The sequence below is a fragment of the Hippichthys cyanospilos genome, chromosome 4, assembly GCF_059441005.1.
Source record: "Hippichthys cyanospilos isolate Australia breed blue-spotted pipefish chromosome 4, RoL_Hcya_1.0, whole genome shotgun sequence".
Classification (NCBI taxonomy): domain Eukaryota; kingdom Metazoa; phylum Chordata; class Actinopteri; order Syngnathiformes; family Syngnathidae; genus Hippichthys; species Hippichthys cyanospilos.
In genome coordinates, this window is record NC_142372.1 from 21578044 (window position 1) to 21597639 (window position 19596).

Here is a 19596-nt window from a genome sequence, read left to right on the forward strand (position 1 = left end):
AAATATTCCATCTTTTGAGATGATGAATTTTATGTTCTCATTAGCTGTGAGCTATAAATTATAGAAATATTCTACTCAGCGTGTAGCAAATTTATGTCTTAGTTAAACTTTGTGACCTGCACGACTGAACTAAGTGAGAGTTTCTGTGTCGTTCAAATTTATTTGCATGCACCTGTTTGTACATGCATAAAAATGTCTGTTATCGCTCTCATATTGTCTCAGGTTTAAATACGGTTTCCAATCACTCAAAACAATGGTTATCAGAAACATAAAAAGCTAAGTTTACAGATTCAATCAACTGAAAAGTATCGAAAAATAACATCACTGGGGTTGGAGTTGAAAAATATGCTCTCAGAATCACAAAAAGAAATTCTAAAACCTGCAAGACTAATATAATTCATTAGAGAGATCCAACCACACGGTTATGCAAGAAAATCACAGGAGACACCTAAAAGAGAAAGACATTTAGCGGTGAAAGGAGTCAGCATGAAAGCCTGGATAACAAAACAGCCCAGATTAGGTTCATCTGAAAAGTTGTAGAATGGCAAAAACGGAAGCTAATTTCCATGTTAAATTCAGCAGGACAAATAGGAGAAAGCTTCAGATTGAATGGCGCTTGTTGGACGGGGTTATACCACAAGGAGACAAGCAAAAGAGAGTGCAAGCAAATGAGAAAAACACAGAGGAGACGATGCTGACCCAATGTAGAGGAGAAACAATTGATTTGTCACGCTGTGTTTCTTCAGTTGGATCCGCAGGCCAGAGCAGCTACAATGCAGCACGGAAGGAATTGAAAATGTATTGCCGTCTGTTTGAGACACATGTCCAATATACAAATACACCAGCAGCCTGACACACTGGTCCACTGACTGCCTCCAGAACCACACCATGTAAGCACACGATAATGGGCCGATGAGATGTTTAGGCAAGATTTTACATGGCTCCCCCCTTGAAGAGCATATTTTGACCATTGTTCTTAATACACTATACTGCACAAGGAAACATGCAATCGCATGTGAAATATATTTCCATAGAATTCTAATTAAAGTACAAAGATGAAAACCTGATGCGTTTTTTCAACTTTACAGGTAATATATGGTGCTGTTTCAGATTTTTTTCTGACATGCACAATATAAGATTAGAAGTTTAGACAAATAGATCCACATCATAAAAAAACATCTAAGGATAAACACCTGATATTTAAACTGGTAAAAAGAGCATAGCATTTTGTCTGTGTTAAGCTGTAAAAATATTAAGCTATAGTCAAATATCAATATTGCACAATGAATAATAAAAGCATAGATTAGATCGATGCACATTAACCGAGTGTGTGTAAGCTCTACAAATGATCAACACAATTTACAGTAAGAACCCTCAATGCCCCCCAGAAGCTGAAATATAAACCTGGTTATTTAGTCATTTTCACTAGTTAATAGCTCAGAACAAAGTTATGAATTAACAGTAATTTGGCATTTTCATTCATTTTTTCTAAGTTTAATTTGAACGTTAACAGCAATAACTAGTTTGTAGAAATTGGCACATCACCGTCCATCATCATCAGTCCGTTATTTTTTAAAGCCGAACCATCATCGTCAGTCATAAATTAATTAGATTATGGAACAGCTATTTTATGACGGTATAAAACTATTTACGAGGGTAACAGTGGTAGTGGGCACATAAGAGAATTTTACTGTCGAGAACTAATCGAGAACATTAATTATGTTAATTACTGTATGTATTATCCCATTGTTGACTAGTCGCTTTGATTAATTTTTTAATGTATTTTACACATCATATGCTTATTTTAGTCCCAATGCGTGTTTTTTGACAAGTGCTTTCCCTCCCACCTCATTCCTTCACTACCTTCACACCCCCCATGAAGAAGAGCCAAAAGAATTTGGTTTTGTATTATATATTTTGGGTATTTGTTACTTGGTGAAGCAAAGGGCTCATGAGGTTATTTGGAATCTGCATCAGAGTTTTGCTTAATTTCAAGCAAAAAAAAAACCCAGTCGCAATCAGTCGACTAATCGAAAAAATAATCACTGATTAAGTGACTACTTAAATAATCATTTGTGACAGTGCCATTTAGCCTACACTTTATCAACACTTTCAAAAGTAAAGAAGGTTGAAGAAGTGGAAACATCCAGCAACCGGCACAACTACAGGTCATCAGATTGACTAGCGATGTTCAAACTATCTTTTTTCTTCTGCCGTGGTACAAGGAGCCCCTCCCCTGCTCCCAAGTGTAATGGTGATAAAATAAGGATTGGCAACAGTTGTTGAAATTTGGTTCATATTGCTTTTTCCTTTTGTCAATGTTAAAAAGGATACCGCTTTAGGTATACGTATACCATTTTAAAGATAATAATCTTATTTTTGGTCGGTGTGGCAAAATGATTTCTCTTTCCTAGGGAGGGCTTTACAAAACATAATTGAGGGGCACTGCATTATGGTAACTACAATAAAAAGAATGCTTCACACACTTTAGTATCTTCCAACTTTAAAACAGCTATTTCTTGTCAAAGCAGTTGTGCTTGAGCCTAAGGGATAGAAGAAACATTCACCGGTGGCCTCAGAGGACATAATATATGCCTGTCAACTGGATCTCTTGCCCAAGAGTCAATAATTTCCTACTTGTAGGAGTGCTAAGATCATTGAGAAGTCACTATACCCCATTAAATCAGCAACCAGCACACACATCAGAGACCACAAGGACAATCAAACTTACATAACCACACACCCATGCACACACTATTTTCTAGTCAAGATTCAGTGGAGGGATACATTTTTACTCAACAATCTCAATCAGGTCAGCACAGCCTGACATAAGGGTTTAACCCTAACCCGGCACAAACCTATCATACTATACTTAACCAGGGTGTCAACACAAAAATTCTATTGCGCCCTGTTCGCAAGTTGCCACTGAAAGGATTAATGCAAAAATCGGGGGAAATGCGTGACAAAACATTGGGTTTTCATTATGTCCAAAATTGAGAATATTTCCAATTTTGAATGGCAGTAAATGAGCCCGGCATGGGCTAAATTTGACCCCAATGAGGGTGTAGTTTTCGACCTTCCCGTTTGCTAGAAGGGACGGCAGCGTGACATATTTAAAGTTGTCATGTTTTGACAATCTATGCAATATTTTAGCCTCCTAGTGGTTTTTTTAAATGTTTTTCTTTGATATCACACATCAGAAACATTAAAAAGCTGGGTCAAAATTTCCACCAGTGGTTAATGACCACATATATTTCCATAACTGTTTTATTAATTTGAGGAAATTATTTACCTCCAGTTATAAAATATGCAAACCTTTAACTTACTTAAAGTTGACCTTCAGAAGCCCATTTCGAGGTATTCATATAAAAACTGAGCAATATTATAAAGTTTAATACTGTATATACCCTGTTTTTGTGTCTCGTTTTGTATTTTAGTTTATTTTAATGCATGGCTTTGTGTTACAAATGGATATGATGGTAAGGCGTTGACTGGGCTGTACCCACGAGTTTTCATGCTTGGACTCACGATTGCCCAAGGATGTAAACATGAGGATTTATTTTTTGTGATCACTAGGTGGAGAGTCACCTAGCTTCAGTATGGCAGCTTAACATGGTAGAGAATCCCATTGAAGAGGTTTTACAAAACTTAAATTCATTCAATAAACAAATAAGTCCACTGTGAGCGTGCCAATGCCGGCTGTTTCAGAGAGCTATGCTGCTTTTTTTTTTTTTTTTTTAAGAAACCAGATATATTTTCCTTCTGACCACCACAGGTACAAAGGTAATATACACTCTCAAAGAAAGAAGCTAATTCAAGCTTCAAACAGGATGTCACAAATCTGCAGCTATGTGTTGGCCTTTTATGCTTGCATGTGACTATCTTGGAGGAAAAAACACTAGTTACATAATTCATCCTTAGAGGTTGTTGTAACCATGACTACAGAAATGTGCGCACCAACTTGAGGTTGTACTCACTACCATCATGCATTTTACACAGAGTTGGAGTAACCATGGCGACCAGACCCTTTAAAGGAGGGCAGGAAAATCCAAGTATACTCAGCAGAGCACACACACACACATTTGTATGGCTACTTGGCTACATGGTTTCTTGTGAGGACCTTCATTGACGTAATGCTATAACCTTAACCATCAGAAATGATTGCCTATCCCTAACCCAATGCTTCTTAAATAGTGGGCCATCGCTGAGGGTGTGTGGATGACCTCAGGGAAAAAGATTTGTTTTTGCCATGTGAAGTGTACTTGTGATTAAAATAAGGATTGGCATCTTGTTTTTTTTTCAGGCACTTTGATGTGCTTGTTGTTTTTCTGCTTAGACAAACCTTTAAACTTCTATAAATGCTGTTGAAGAAAAAGTAGTTGTTGAAAGTTGGTTTATATTCCTAAATGCCTAAAAGATACACATCAACAATAGATGGTCTTCATGGTCTTTATTTTTAAAGACGTAACATCATAAATGACAACACGGATGTTTTCACATTTTTATTGTTTTCTCAAGTTGAGTAATTTTATTTAACTGGCAGGCCAACGAGCTTGGTTGAGTAGAAGCAGGCACAGCTAAAGCTAAATCTTAGCAGGGTTTTACTTTCTGGAGCTGAATTTTCCATCTATGAACACAATTCAGTCTTTTCAGCCATCTAAAATGCTCAATTTGCGTACAAATTATACTTTTCTAAAATATTTCCATTTTGCACAGCCTATCATTCTTACATGCTTCTTCTCCCCCTACAAAAATTAATGCTATAAATTTAATTATAATTATAATTATATAATTAATTAATGCTAGAAATTTTTGTATTTCTTATGTTACTGTGTATAGGACAGCCTATAAGGACAAAAAAACAAAAAAAACCCCAAAAAAACAACAAAAAAACCCCCACAAAAAACCAAAGGAAAACTAAACCAAAATAGAATAATTCTCATCATTGTAAATTCTTCATATTTGATTGTGTTCATATCCGTAAATTACATGTATATTAGTTGCACTTGTGTGTGTTTCAGTTTTTCCACATTGTGAGTGGCCAGTAAACGCCCCACCAGTGTAACCTTGAATGCGCTAGAAGCAGTTGTTTTTTTGATTGATTGGATGAACCCCAAAGAGATTGCTTCTCCTTCTCTGTGCCATTGTCATTTAGACAAAAAAAGCAAACTTTAACTTAAAATTTAAAACGAATACTGTATGTCCTCACCCATTGTAAATGAAGCATACAATAAAGGGTTATCCATGCAAACTTTCCACAAATGGAACTTGGCTTGTTTGCGGAAAGCTTTTATTGCTGTTATTATTTTTTTATCTCACAAGTCCCCGCGCAAGCGCAGTATGGCCTTCTGGGGACTCTGTGATGTGGCGCGGTGGAGACGCATGTAGCGGGCAGGGGTGTTTGCCATCATTGCGGTGGTGCACCACAGCGCAGTGGAGTTGAGACACAACGCAGTATTTGGAATCTTCATGTAAGAATAGAGCCAATATAAAAATGTGCACCCATGCGTCAAAACACGGCTCATGTGGCTGATAGATCAATCTTTCTCAAATCGCATTGAATTAAAAAAAAAAAAAGTCTAATCTTTGAGTTAGTGTTTACAGGACGCACCTGTATTTTTGGTCTTGATTTTTTGGAAAAAAAGTAAATCTTATATCTAGTGAATGAATACAAACCAAAAATATTTGATCTCAGTTGGCTTGTAACACTCTCATAACATTTTAGGTCCTTATCAGGAACGTAAAGTGGGCTATAGATGCATGACCGCATGCCCTGTTCCCACGATAGCCAAACTGCTCGTTGCCCCACCAATTTTGTTCCGGCTTTTGTCTGGCTTAAATTCTCATGAATAACCGTGAAATCTGAGGAAGCACATGGTGTGCACCTCATTGCCTCAATTACTTTTAGTAGTCTGTTCTTGTCAATAGCCTGCATTGCCAGCCTTTCGGAATAGTTTCATAGCTTATTCAGAGGATAAAAGGAAATTCAATCTTACGAGTGTATTTCTGTCCATTGTCGTTAGCCCTGGGCCCTACATCTACCTTAGCGTTTTCATGAAATAAGCTCTCAGCTTGCTGTTCCAACTACCCTGTAGCGAGCTACAAATTGTGATGAATGGACACACATTTTCTATGCATGTTATATCAATGTATCTACAAAAAGAAGTAAAATTTTTTTTTCGAGAGATCCTTCTCAACATAGAGCTTAAGGGGATGCAATGTTGCAAAATCATTTTCACAAACACACTTTAAATTCATGCATGGAAAGTGTCCACTGAGGAATATCATTTTCTTTTCAAGATGTGCAGCAGTAGGGCAGATTCATCACTCTGGCAAAAGTGACAGTCATCTACGCTGACAGTGGAGTTGTGCTCTGAGAGCAACATCACAAGCATCACCATCCTCAGGAAAGGGTAGAGTATGAAAAAGAAGATGGATGAATATAAAAAGAGAGTCAAAGCCACAGGCTAGCTAACTAAAGGGCAAAGAACAAATAAAAGATACTGTAAATATGAAAGATTAGACAAGGTTGTTTGCTTTGTCTACTAATATGTGAGCACCCCTTTCATGTCAACTACTGCTTCCTTTTTGGTGGAGACAATCTATTACAATCTTTCTATTGCACTGCAATGTAAGCGTTGCCTTAGTATAGGTCAATGTTAACCTCAGTATTGGTAAACCTATTTTAATAAACAGTTTCAGTGCTCAGTGTTATCTCTGGAAACCGTTGGATCCCCGACTAAAAAGATGTGGGTCCCAACAGAAATGTTTGGAGTCCCAAAAATCGCGCAGTAAAAAGGACAAAGTAACCCCATGGTTAAAACTGCATTTACAAGACTTGAGCAAAGAAAAACAAAAAACAACAACAACGGATATTAGCAAATGTCACAGTAAAATCTATTAAAATAATACAATGAACTTACATGTAACATCTGTCATCACCTTCTTAATATCGCCTCCACCGATTTAACTTAGTCCATCCATCCATCCATTTTCTAGAGCCGCTTTTTCCTCATAAGGGCAGCAGGACTGCTGGTGCAGCTGGCTTCGAAAGTAGGCGGGGGACACCCTGAACTGGTTGGCAGGCAATTGCAGGGCACACAGAGACGAATAAGCATTCACACACTCAATCACACCTAAGGACAATTTCGTATGTCCACTACACCTGCCGTGCATTCTTTTGGAGTGTGGGAGGAAGCCGGAGTGCCCCGAGGGAACCCACTCGGGCTTGGGGAGAACGTGCTAACTCAACACTGGAAGGCAGGAGCGAGGTGGATTTGAACTCAAGTCCCTTTAACTGTGAGGCAGACATGCTATTCACTGTGCCACCGAGCCGCTAATTTAGTCCATTTTGGTAGACAGATGAGCTTTTTTACTTTGAGTGTTTGTGTGCTTAGCTTCAACTTGTCAGTTTTGTTCCTCTTTTTGATCTTCCGAACCATTTAGTTTTCATTTTTTACTATCAGGCTCATTGTTACCTCATCGTGTATATTTGACTTGTCACTGATACTAAAAAAAAATATATATATATATATATATATATATATATATATATATATATATATATATATATATATATATATATATATTGACGTTGTTTCTGGCCTAAAGAAAGCACTTTATTATGCAATTATATTCATTCTACTATCTTGAGCAACCTGTAAAAGATAGGATAGATTTTGAGCACTGAACAATATATTGAGTCAACAGTGATGGATTTTGAGCAAGCAAAATCTTTTTTGTGCTTCTAATCTTTAATTACTTGCTAAATATATTTTTCTGTGTACAAAAACCACCATATGACGAAAAGCATGCGTTCGATGGATGCACGTTGATTTGAAAGTATGAGTCCACGACGCAGGGCAAACGACAACACTGCAGTTTGGAGGAGGGCCAAGAAAAAAATCACTTTACTTTATGCAGAATTATGTTATCAAGTAAGAGGCCACTGCTCCAGAAAACTTCATTTATTCATTCATTTTCTATATCCTTTCGGGTTCAGGGTCGCAGAAAAGTTGAAGCGTCTTCTATATGACTTTTAAACCACATGTGGACAACCATTGGAGAACTCACAGAGGTCAGACATATGCACAGTGAAAGGTCAGAGCTGTCACTGTTCGTGCTTCCCTGAAAAAGTTCAATTTCCTACGTTTCTAAAAGGGTTGTGTTACTGCCTTACCCAAATAACCGCGAATCGAACAACTATAACATTACTGTTAATTTGTCATATGAAAGATTGTGAAAACTGCCGCAAATGTAAAAAATAATACATGTGAAGAATGAATTGAAAACATTCATTTTTGTACTCTTTAAATTTCTGTAAAAAAACAAAAATCTCAGCCAAAGCCCAGAGCAGAATGGAAAGATGACAGTAAGAGGATGGACACGAGGGATGAGGGATCCAAAGAGCTCCTTGGCGCAAAGTGAGACTCCATAAACATATATACATAGGCCATGTTGATCATCTGCAAAACCAAGGAAACTGTGAACCATAACAACACTCCAATATCTCATGATGGATGAGGCCTATGTGCCCATGTCAGCCCACTCAGCGCTTCTCACCGAGGGGAACAAATCACCCGGTCACTGCTGCCTCAACACACAAGCTAATACAACTAATGGATTCATCTCCAGTGTTTGACTGGCTTGATAATCTTTGAATAGATTTGGTTGTTTATGTTTTATGTCCATTTGCATGTGTTCAAAGTTTTAATCCTTTTGATAGAGTCATTGTTTTAATCTTTTTTTCCGAGTGAAAAATTGCATGTGTAATTGCACTGTAGTAAATATGAAATTGAAAAATCTTATTTTGTGTCTGTGTTCAAAAATATCTAGACACTATAAAAGTCAGGACATGCAAACACACAGTTCTATGCTTGCTTGAAATGCTCTTTGATTGGCACATTTGACTGCTTGTACAAATGTACATTTGAGCTTGGAGGCTGTCCAAGGCCTGTGCACACATTGAAATATTCTCAAATTTATTTCTCGGTTGCGCTCTGTGGATCTGTAAGCTCATTAAGCTTCAGCTCCTCTGTGTACCAACAACTTTCTGTGCTGATAATAAGTCAATTGGCGTCAAAGCTCTCATCAACCTTAGCTGAAGGTGTCACATTGCATCCAGTTCTGCACAGGTCTTTAGTCGGTTTCGGTTGAGTCAGCCAAACAAGTAACCCAAAGCGACTTTTGCACGCACAACAAAGAGGGCCACACACGCACGCACACACACCTGTTTTGTCTGGCGATTACACTGCTAGAATGTAAATGTGTCCTCTGACAATAGCCTAATGAAAGGCAATCACAGCTGCAATAGTTGCTGTTCTCAGATATGCAAAAAGCAGCTACATCAGCAGCTGTTTCCATAATCACACTTGAAGCCCATTGAGCTTGCTAAGAAATCCTGAGAAGTTGTTTAAAAAGGAGGGGTGACAAAAGATTGGGATGTACTAGCTCAAATCGGCTGCCAAGGCTTTCTTAGTATTGTATAGGGCTGGGCAATAAATCTAATTAATTTGATTGATTCGTCATTTAAAACATTGACGATTTGAAACTTAGCTATATCATAAAACTGAAATTTCTCACAGAATGCTGGATGGGATGTTTATAATAAACGTTTAAAATAGTTACTTCACTATTCAGTTATGACAGTTAAGCAAGTTATGCACAAGCGAGTTTAGATATTTTCATAGAAGCTAAGATGTTAAATTTATGTTTAAACTGCAACCCTAGTGAGGATAATTGGCTAAGAATATGGATGAATAATCAGCCTACATTATTATTTGAACTTTTTGCACAGGGTTGATATTTGAATAAGTCGTACGGTTCAATTAAGGCGTAAACAAAAAATTCTGATTAAACCCACAATGACTGAAAAAAAAATCAAATGTATTTCTTGGCTATATCGCCTGGCTCTAGTATTTGTTTTTAATCACTATGAGGTCAGATTAAATGCATTGAAAAACATTGAGCGAAGGCACGATTGAGCTGAAATTTCACTCAGATGGAGACATGTCAACAGGACAACATGTTCAAAATGGCACGACTAATTAGCTGTCACACTACTAGAGGTGTGCCATCCATCCATCCATCCATCCATCCATCCATCCATCCATCCATTTTCTGTAGCCGCTTATCCTGACAAGGGTCACAGGACTGCTGGTGCCGATCCCAGCTGTCTATGGGCAGTAGGCGGGGACACCTTGAACTGGTTGCCAGCCAATTGCAGGGCCCATAGAAAAGAACAACCATTCGCACACCCAATCATACCTAAGGACAATTTAGTATGTCCAATACACCTGCCATGCATGTTTTTGGAATGTGGGAGGAAGCCGGAGAGCGAGAACCCACGGAGGCAAGGAGAGAACACGCAAACTCCACAAAGGAAAGCCAGAGCGCGCTGATTTGAACTCGGGTCCCGGGTGCGGAGGCGGACGTGCCAACCACTGCTACACCGCAATCCAAATTTCATCATCAAAGGCTGCGTTGACATGCAGGTTAGGTATTCCAGATATTCCTGGCAAATTCAACAAGGAGAAGGCTCTTGTGAATATTCAGAACATGCTCAAGAGGCTATGTCTCTGGTTGGTCTGGGAACATCTCAGGATTCAACTGTTCGAACTGGATGAAGGAGCTGGGGTGAGGGAAATCCGTGAGTCACTGTTCAACGCTGCTGTGTTCACAATCTGACCCTTTGATCAATGTAAAGGATGAAAGAGTCTCAAAAATATACTTTCGGATAAAACCAGGAGGACAAGCAGATGGGTTGAGTGTGGGTGTGTGGTACAAGCCTGACAATCAAATTACATTGTTTTTCATCAGTTTTACAGCTATGTGTGAAGAGGAGGTTTGAGTGACATTGTCTCTACACAATACTTATAAATGAACTCAAAAATGAACTGGTCTTTGACAAAATACTGTATAGGGTGAATAGAATCATTTGGCTCTGATGTAAACCATTGGGTGAAGTCCTACTTTCATATTGCGTGGCAATAAACTAATCAGAGATAAATACAATAGCTCATTATGCTTGTAGCAAGTATTTCAAATTACAGGTGTTAAAATGATGATTAGGATAAATGTATATCCTTCTCAAACCGTTTCAATACAACTTTATATTTCCCACAAAGGGAGGATTTATTGCAGGGTTGTTGGAATACACTACATGAGATTTGTGTGTATAGTTTGGGTGTGTGTGTGTGTGTGTGTGCGTGTGGTGTAAAGGTTTGCCTGAAAAAAGCAAAGAAGAAATGAGCCATGATTACAGTACTATATCATTGGAGCGGGTTGAAAAAAAAAAACAGTTAACTTGTTGGTCAAAATGAGGTTTGGTATTGTTTTAGGGATGTTTGACACCAATTATTTTCACACCAATAACAGTAAGGGTATTTATTCTTTGAGTGCTCATCAACACTGAGTCTGGAACAGCACATACAGTACTTTTGATAGATAAAAGTTAATATAATAAAAACTGTGAACAAATACTTTATATTATTTTTGATTTAGGTACAAATGATAATTCAAAACGATAACTCAAAAAAAGTCCCACCGTGCTGCCTCACTGATTTTCAATGTTTCTCAATTAATGAACCAATTTGCTATTTCTTTTGCAAATATCTTTGCTTAGACTACATTCGGTTGAATAAATAAACCAAAGACATTTTAAGCACGTTTCACTGCCATTGCCTCACTGTAGCTCAAGTTCACCTGTTCAATATTTTCTGGGATTCATTGTTTCAGTCAACTGGGCACCACTAATATTGGCAGCAGCAAGCTACTGAAGCAGAGAGTAACAAGGAGCAAAGCTGATGCAGAGACCAGGATGTGAGAGAGGGCAGTGATGATGATGATGGAAAGCTGTTATTACTTGTGGAAAGACACTAGACAACTTGGCCTACATAACCCCTTGAGCAAAAGGCTTCTTGGTGGCCTGTGATTAGAGTTTCCTGCTTGACAGTCCTCCAGACAATGAAGAGGAAAGGCCATGAGGGGAGAACAAGAAAGGAGTTGGAGTCCCCCTCCCAATGACCCTTGTCTGCTTGAAGACATAAAAGCAGGCGTTAACCTACCTAGCTATAGTCCGTGAAAAAATATTTGCCATTTATTGGGAATGGAACTAGCATTTACGGTTGACATAGTTTTAGTAACACACCCCCATGCACAACTGAAGGGTTTAGATTGCCACTAAAGATAGCAAAACAGAAAACACTTCTACAAAAATTTAGGATCAAAATACAGTAATACAGACGTTCAGTTTTTAAACTGTATTTTTGTCAAACGATGCGAAAAATGCCTCATGCATAGAAATGTTTACATTCTTACGCAAGTCACGGTCAAGCTGCGCATTCAGTCTGTGCATTCATTTTCTTGTCAGCTATAATATCAGTGAGCAATCAAATGTTCCCGTTGACTGCCTTACTGATATACTGCAAGCTGTGTGTTAGGGAGCAATATTCTGCCTTATTACTTTAGCCTGGGACTGTATTACATTGTATATGTTTTTTTTCTTTTTAGTTAGTCAGCTAGGGGCATTTTTTTCAATATTTGTTGTCACCCTACATTAACAGAGGAATGCATGCTAATTAGCAGCTATTAGCATCAAGGATAAAAGTAAAATGCCTCCCTTCTCCACTGAAGACTTTCGAAAAGAGTTTCAGAAGATGACAGCCCTTGCACAGAATGCACCGCCTCAAAGTATTTGTAGAGGTAACTGGACAATTGGGGATGGAAACCATGTGACTGATGTCTCAAACCAGTGGACATGACCATAGCAACAGACAGCTAGTTAGCTCCAGAGAAACTAAATCTGAATGAAACAACAAGAAATCGCCTCTCAAGCCCCAGTAGAATTTGATAAAGCCAAAAGAAACTAAAGCCAATAGCGCAACAAAATACTCAGGAATCTTGTTGGCTCTTGAGGAAGGCCTCTTCCACACCCAGAAACAAGACTTGGACTGTAGCTCTGGCAAAAAGCATGAAATCAAAACTTCGGTGGAATTCGTGGACCTTTCCAGTAAATAATGTTAATGCTGTTTAGAAGGTTGTTTTCAAACTTTTTGGAGTCAGGGACAGCTTTTTGAAAAATACTCCCCTCGGAAAATCTGTTTCCATGAGCCAGAACTTTCATTCGAAGGATAAGTCTGAGGAAAGTTTTTTTTTTTTTTTTTCTTTCTGGTTTTGTTTTCAGTGTTTCTGAATGGAAATTATAATTAATTTTGAAACTATGTCCGTAAACGCTGTTTCAATTAATTTCTTTAGTTGATCGTGGTTACATTCAGTCCATTCAGAACAGCAATAGTCCTGTCCTTGTATTTTTCAAAATCCTTTGATATCTTTAGTGAGATGACATACCAGAAGGTGGGGCAATATGTCACATGTTCACACATGTTTGTAATTTTGCACGGACACAAAATATATGGATTCAGATGTATGGTTTCAGCTGCCACAATATTCTATCTCTTACAAAAGGTAACTTATAGAGTAATTTCTTTCGAGGGTTGTTGATCCAGCATGATAATTAGAAAATGAGAAGTGTGACTAATGACGCCAGCCAAATAATGACGAAGCCAAAACCTGACAGATTAAAGCAAAGCCAAATAAATGCATAATGGGCTTTTTCCTGATGATATGAAAGGCCAATTTGTGGAAGATACCTCAGGTAGTTTCATCACGAGAGTACCTCCCTGAGCCGAATGAATATCAATTACGGCATGACCTCATTCAGTCTTTTATGACACACAGCCACCTCAGTAACTCTTTAGGCCCACTGAATGACTTTCTAATTACTGTATGTGCCATTTACCTCTTCTCGGGTGTGGTTTCATTCTCTTTGCTCGCTGGCGCTTCTTGTAGGTCAGGGAGGTTAGCGAAGTCATCTTGTTCGGCCAGTCCGATTGCTAGAGACAGAACGACCATCTTCCCTTCGCTGGACGCAGATGTCACAAAAAGCAAGAGACACATCACAATATCATTTCAGTGTATGCAAAGAGAGTGACGAAACATTTGGTTTTGTTCGTTGACTGTGTAGCCAAGAAAGCTCAGCGTATCTGTTCCGCATTTACTTTTCACTATACTGCAAACGAGCATGTTGCAACACCGGTTCATTTCCAGTACATCTGTTTACTTTGTACATTGTCCAATAATTACGATCCTCAATATATTATCACATGGAAATTGTATCTTTTTATTTGTCATAGCACACGTATCCATTCAGCCATCCATCTTCTATACAGCTCAGCCTATTCAGAGTCATGTAAGTGACATTTGATTAAATAGCTCTTATACACCTTTCGTCTTGAATGAAAACTGACAAACAATGTTATTTTGGACACTTGTTTATACAGTATTACGAGAGCAATTTATAGAGCAAGAACGCGCATGTTCGTACCTGTGCAAACACCGAATAGGATCTTATCTCGGTAAAACAGAGCAATCGCTCCCGAGCAAATATGTGACATTCATGGATACTAGAACACGGGGTTGTTTCATGTGCAATAATCAAGATATGTTGATCAACATTCTCCAGCAAACAATAGGCTGTGGAAATGGAAATGGCTAAGAAAATTCTAACCTCGCGAAAGAAATCTGATAAAAGGTTGGTGTGTGATCTTAGATGGCGGAACATAGTTGCATCGTTCATTTATTTTTTAGGGATTTCTTTAGTGAGTTCATTACCAAAATTGGTCATTTTTTTCCTCTAAATTCATCAGTTACAGTATATCTTTAATTTTCTCACAAACAACATTTTTAGCCTATTTTTAGAGCCATTGTATATTATGAATTACTTTTCTCCATGTCAATTATGTATTGCTCAAGTTTTGTTAAAAGAGCGCCCGATAATGTGGTCTTGCTGTTTCTCATAATATTAACAAGTTTCATTCGATATTCATTCCAATTAAGTTCAGCACCTTTTGTTCTTAAATAGGCAAAACAAGTGTTTGAACAGTCTTTTAAAAAAAATTTCTTTCTTTATATATATATATATATATATATATATATATATATATATATATATATATATATATATATATATATGCAATCTTTATACCCTGTGTCAATAATGAAATACCCAAGCCTTGATGCTTTCTATTTACTGTTCTTGATGCACAATGTTTATCATACAGTGCAGTTACAATTGACAAAAACTTGGCCCACAAGTTTGGGATCTTCACTTGTAGAATAATTTTGTTGGCAGTAAAGGCTCGTTGAGTTCCAGGTCTTATTTGTGAATAATTAGTTTCGCTTTACTTTTTCGTTTGAATGATTTTGAATATTTGCAAAGATACGTAGGTGATCATTTACATCATTGACAAGAAGTCCACTTAAAATGTCATAATCTATTTGTAAATGAAACATTGTATGTTACCAATCAATGTAGCTGTATCTAATTTTGTTCGATTTGGTTTGGTTCTTTACGGCACTCTTCGTCAATAGTCGTATAAAACCCATTTAAATGTTATGCTTTAATTAGATTTGTCCTGCTCGTATTGTGAACAGTGTGTGTGTGTGTGTTTGTCTTGGCTTATGTCGGGCAAGGATTATATATAGGTTATGTTGTAGACTTTCTTGTTCATTGTATCATTAAGACACAATATAAGTTACCAGCTGCATGTGTGCACAATAATGTCTTCCTCTTCTGCAAGCCTTAAGAGCATCTCATTGCCTTGGGTTCCTCATCAGCTCCACAACACAATATGATCCTTATCAGTAACATGATTATTTGTTGCTTTCTGAAATGTGAACTTTTTACTTTATTCTAGATAGGTTGGTCTTGTTTTCTGCACATAACTTTAAGCTTCTTTTTATAGTTTTACCAATCAATAGTGATGAAAAACATACTCTTGCCCAAAACATACAATCATACATTATTTTTGTGATAAAACCAATTAGCCAATCCCAAAATCAAGAAGGATAGACATGGAAGGATCCAATAATTTTTAGCAGGCTACATAACAGGGAAACCCTTATGTGAATAGAGACACTGAATAAATCAGTAAAATTGAATATTCAGACCAGAAAACAGCCAAAACCAAAGAACTGTTTATCTATTTTTAATCCTCCATAAATGTATGGCCTATTAATTGATGCTGGCCTGAATTCATGAGTTAGCAAATGGATGTTAACAGATAACTAACCATTGGTAAGTTAGATTTGGAAATAAAACACTTGCATTATGTCAGACTTGTCTTTTTTTTTCCTCTTTCCAAGGACATTTTTACACAGTGTGGTACATTGCACACTTAGCCTAGAACAGATTCTTACCTCAATTTTTTCAGACATGCAATTTTTAACAGACCTTTAACCTAAAATGCTTGCTACACTTCCACAGCACATGCAGTCTTTCTTCTAAAATGTTATTTTCCTATTTTAGGAAGGTTATATTTTGTTTGGTTGGCTGAAAAACTTCAGCCGCAGATTTACACAAACTTGAGGGCTGCCGCATCAAATATTTCAATGAAGAAGAATTAAATGGTAGTATGTATCAAGATGAAGGTGCAGACTATTCGTTTTCTCCTGCTGCTGTTTTGAACTATTTAATTTTGGACATAGTGGGATTTGCATGTATACTGCCACTTACAAACAAACACCCAGAAATGAAACCATTTTTATCCATGGATTTTACTTTGTTAAAGGAAGACTAGAATAGAGAATAGTACAGTCCATTTTTGTTAAATCATAGTCGTTTACTTGAGTTCTTGAGAAAAAAAAAAAAGAAACTAGCGTGAGTGGTTGAAAGTTATGTTTGATTAATTTCTAATTCCTCAGAGAAACCCAGTGAGTCAGCTCACATTTGGGTATAAAAAGATGTAATCAGTTTGAAATGACTTATTTCTGTTTCAAAATGGTGAAATGCCAAGAGCTCACAGAAATTCAAAGTGTGTCAAAAGAGAGGAGTACCAAACTAATTGGAAAAAATAAAAATCAAAGCAATGCCTTAGGTCATAAGCTGAAGAGAAAAACCTTCAAGGTCTTTAGAAGAAATTTTATTCTCTTGACATATGCTATGCCGTGTGCACGCTTAACATATGCTATGCCCTGTGCATGCAGTCATATAAAAACAAAACAGGCCTCTATTTTTTTTTTTGGGGGGGGGGGCTCATTTTCCATTGTGACAGCCAATTTACACCATTCTGACTTTGCTTAACAGGAGGCATTTTGTTGGTGAAATATTGACAGCAAGAAAACAAATTAGCACTTGAGAGACAGTGGCCCACTGGGGAGTTGTAAACCGTAGCAGCATGAGGCTATCAATAAGGGGAATGGATCTGTACAGATGACCAGAAACGACACGTGCACTCCAACTGGAGGGCGCAGAAATCATTGCCACGACACCGGTTCTATCGATTGGAAAAGGAATGGTGAGACTCACATTTGCATGGCAGACCGGGAGTCACTTGGTTATATGACCGCATCTGGTTATTCCTACCCTCCTGACCACAGTGATCCTCCACAAACCCACTGAGTATCTCCTCCTCAGGCTGTAAAACAAATGTGTTTGGCCAATTGAGATTCATGAGGTTCAGGGACAAAGGTACGTGCCATATCCCCGTACAGTGTATATGTGGCCGGCATTATTTAAACGATGATTCACATTGGCAGGGAGGTCAATGGCCTCAAGACACTTGTAATAGAAGATGTGCAGGACCACAGACCCATGTGCACGTTAATGTGTGTGTATCTATTCACCGTTAGTGGAGGAAGCCGCTTTATGGAGCATATCCTTTGTGATCTATCAATGTGGGAGAATGGAGGATCTCCATGGTCAGTATTCTGAACCGCCAGTAGCCTGGAAACGTATATTTCCTGACTCAAGTGATCTTGAGTTCAAGGTAGTGTCACAGGAGCACTTACAAGAACGATTTGACATCCAGCCCTCTGTGGCGAATCTGTTCCATCATGTGGTCCCAGCTGCCTGGATTTGACCTGGAGCGGCCTGCCCCTCCCCCTCTGTACCGGGAGGCTCCAGCCGTACTCCCCCGGACCCCTCTTGGGCCCCCACGGTGGCCCCCAGCACCTGGGCCCGTATGCAGTTGGCCCAGGCTCTGTGAGGTGACTGGGGGGTCGTTAGGACCCGGAGGGGGCTGGTGGGTCAGGGGCTGTTGGAGGCTCTGTTGTCGAACTAGGGGCCGGGGACGCGCCACAGCCGAGGATGGGATGTGCTCCAGTGTGGAGGTAGTAGAGAGGGAGGCATCTCCGAAACTGCGCAGAAACACAGGCGATATACGATTAATAAAACAAATTTGTTTGTAGCAAGGTATCCCTAAATACACAGAATTGTCAAACTGAGAATCAAGTGCTCGCTGACGTTCCCAAAACGGTTTACGAGCGACAGTTCATTTGTGTTCAAGAGTGCAAGACTTCGTTAGACTTAACCAGTGATCCGTACAGAACAATTGCCATGGTTCAAGCTGCACATGGTTCGTGGGTTACGCAGTGAAAAAAAACGTGTGCATTTTTATGACTGCTGCATGTTGAACTGACATAGAAGGAAAACGAATAGTCCTTGAGTAAGGCGGGTATTTAAAAAAAAAAAAAAATCACTCATTTATGTCTCTTTGATGCCCAAAAACATGCCAAGTAAGCCATAACAACTTCACGTAATGCGCCACCAATGCACTACATAGGCTAACTTCAAAGTAAACACACAAAATAATACATGGGCATCATTGCATTAGACTTATCAGGCTAGTATTTAGAAGTTTTTCCTCAAAGTGGCGGTAACGTTCCAGTGAGCTTGATTCATCCTCACGACTATTTGATCACAAATCGTTGCCATCAAATTACGTAGCTACAAATACATCACCTCTAATTAAAGAATTAGATTTGCTGATTAAGGACAATAAGAAACTGCTTGTCAGTTGTACTGCTGTTATACGATATGACACAAGTTTCCACTGACTGCTAACACAGAGGTGGGCCGCACCACTCCTTGAGGGCCACTATCCTGCATGGACAGTATTCAATGTGTCCATTCTATAACACTCCTGATTCAAATGATCAGGATTATTATCAGGCGTTTGCAGAGCTTGCTGATTAGCTGATTATTTGAATCAGGTATGTCGTAGGAGACATCATAAACATACAGGATAGCAGCTCTCGAGGACTGGCGTTTCCTACTCCTAAGCTAACATAAGGATTAGACATATGGTACATTCAATTGCGGTAAGACATTTCAAACTTTGGAAAAAATCAATAACCATAGTTATAACAGGGACGGTTTAGAGTGTCCAATACTTCTGCCATGCATGTATTTGGAGTGTGGAAGGAAGCCGGAGTGCTCTATAAAAGCTGTCTGATAATCATTGTTGAATCAAAAGAAAACATTGTCAAACATCTGCCTTTACTTATTTTTTCTGACTCAGGTTGATCTGTGTTGAATCACAATACAACGATGTATTGACGGAGTGTGTCAAAATGTATTCAGTTTTACTGGTAAAGGCGCTACCTGATTAAACTACAGTGCAAACAAGGGCAGAGATGTCAGAAACACCTCAAGTGAGCTGGAGCGTTTCAGCTTACTTGGATTTGCTGGCACACCGAGTCACCAGCAAATGGCACATAATGACTAACAGCCATTTACACTCACACCTTTTGACAGTT

General features: G+C 38.5%; 1 protein-coding gene across 4 annotated transcripts in view; it reads right to left on the reverse strand.

The window, feature by feature from the left end:
- Positions 1-19596, reverse strand: part of syt7b (synaptotagmin VIIb) — an 86364-nt gene that overhangs the window by 15952 nt on the left and 50816 nt on the right. For all 4 annotated transcript variants that reach the window (XR_015865485.1, XM_088413943.1, XM_088413942.1 and 1 more), the window contains 2 exons: positions 17848-18195; positions 13799-13921 (listed from right to left, as the gene is read on the reverse strand). Coding sequence is in view for 3 of the 4 variants with exons in the window: in XM_088413943.1 (XP_088270069.1) it covers positions 13799-13921; positions 17848-18195 (471 nt within the window). In the remaining variant the exon portion in view is untranslated. The remainder of the gene's footprint in view (positions 1-13798; positions 13922-17847; positions 18196-19596) is intronic.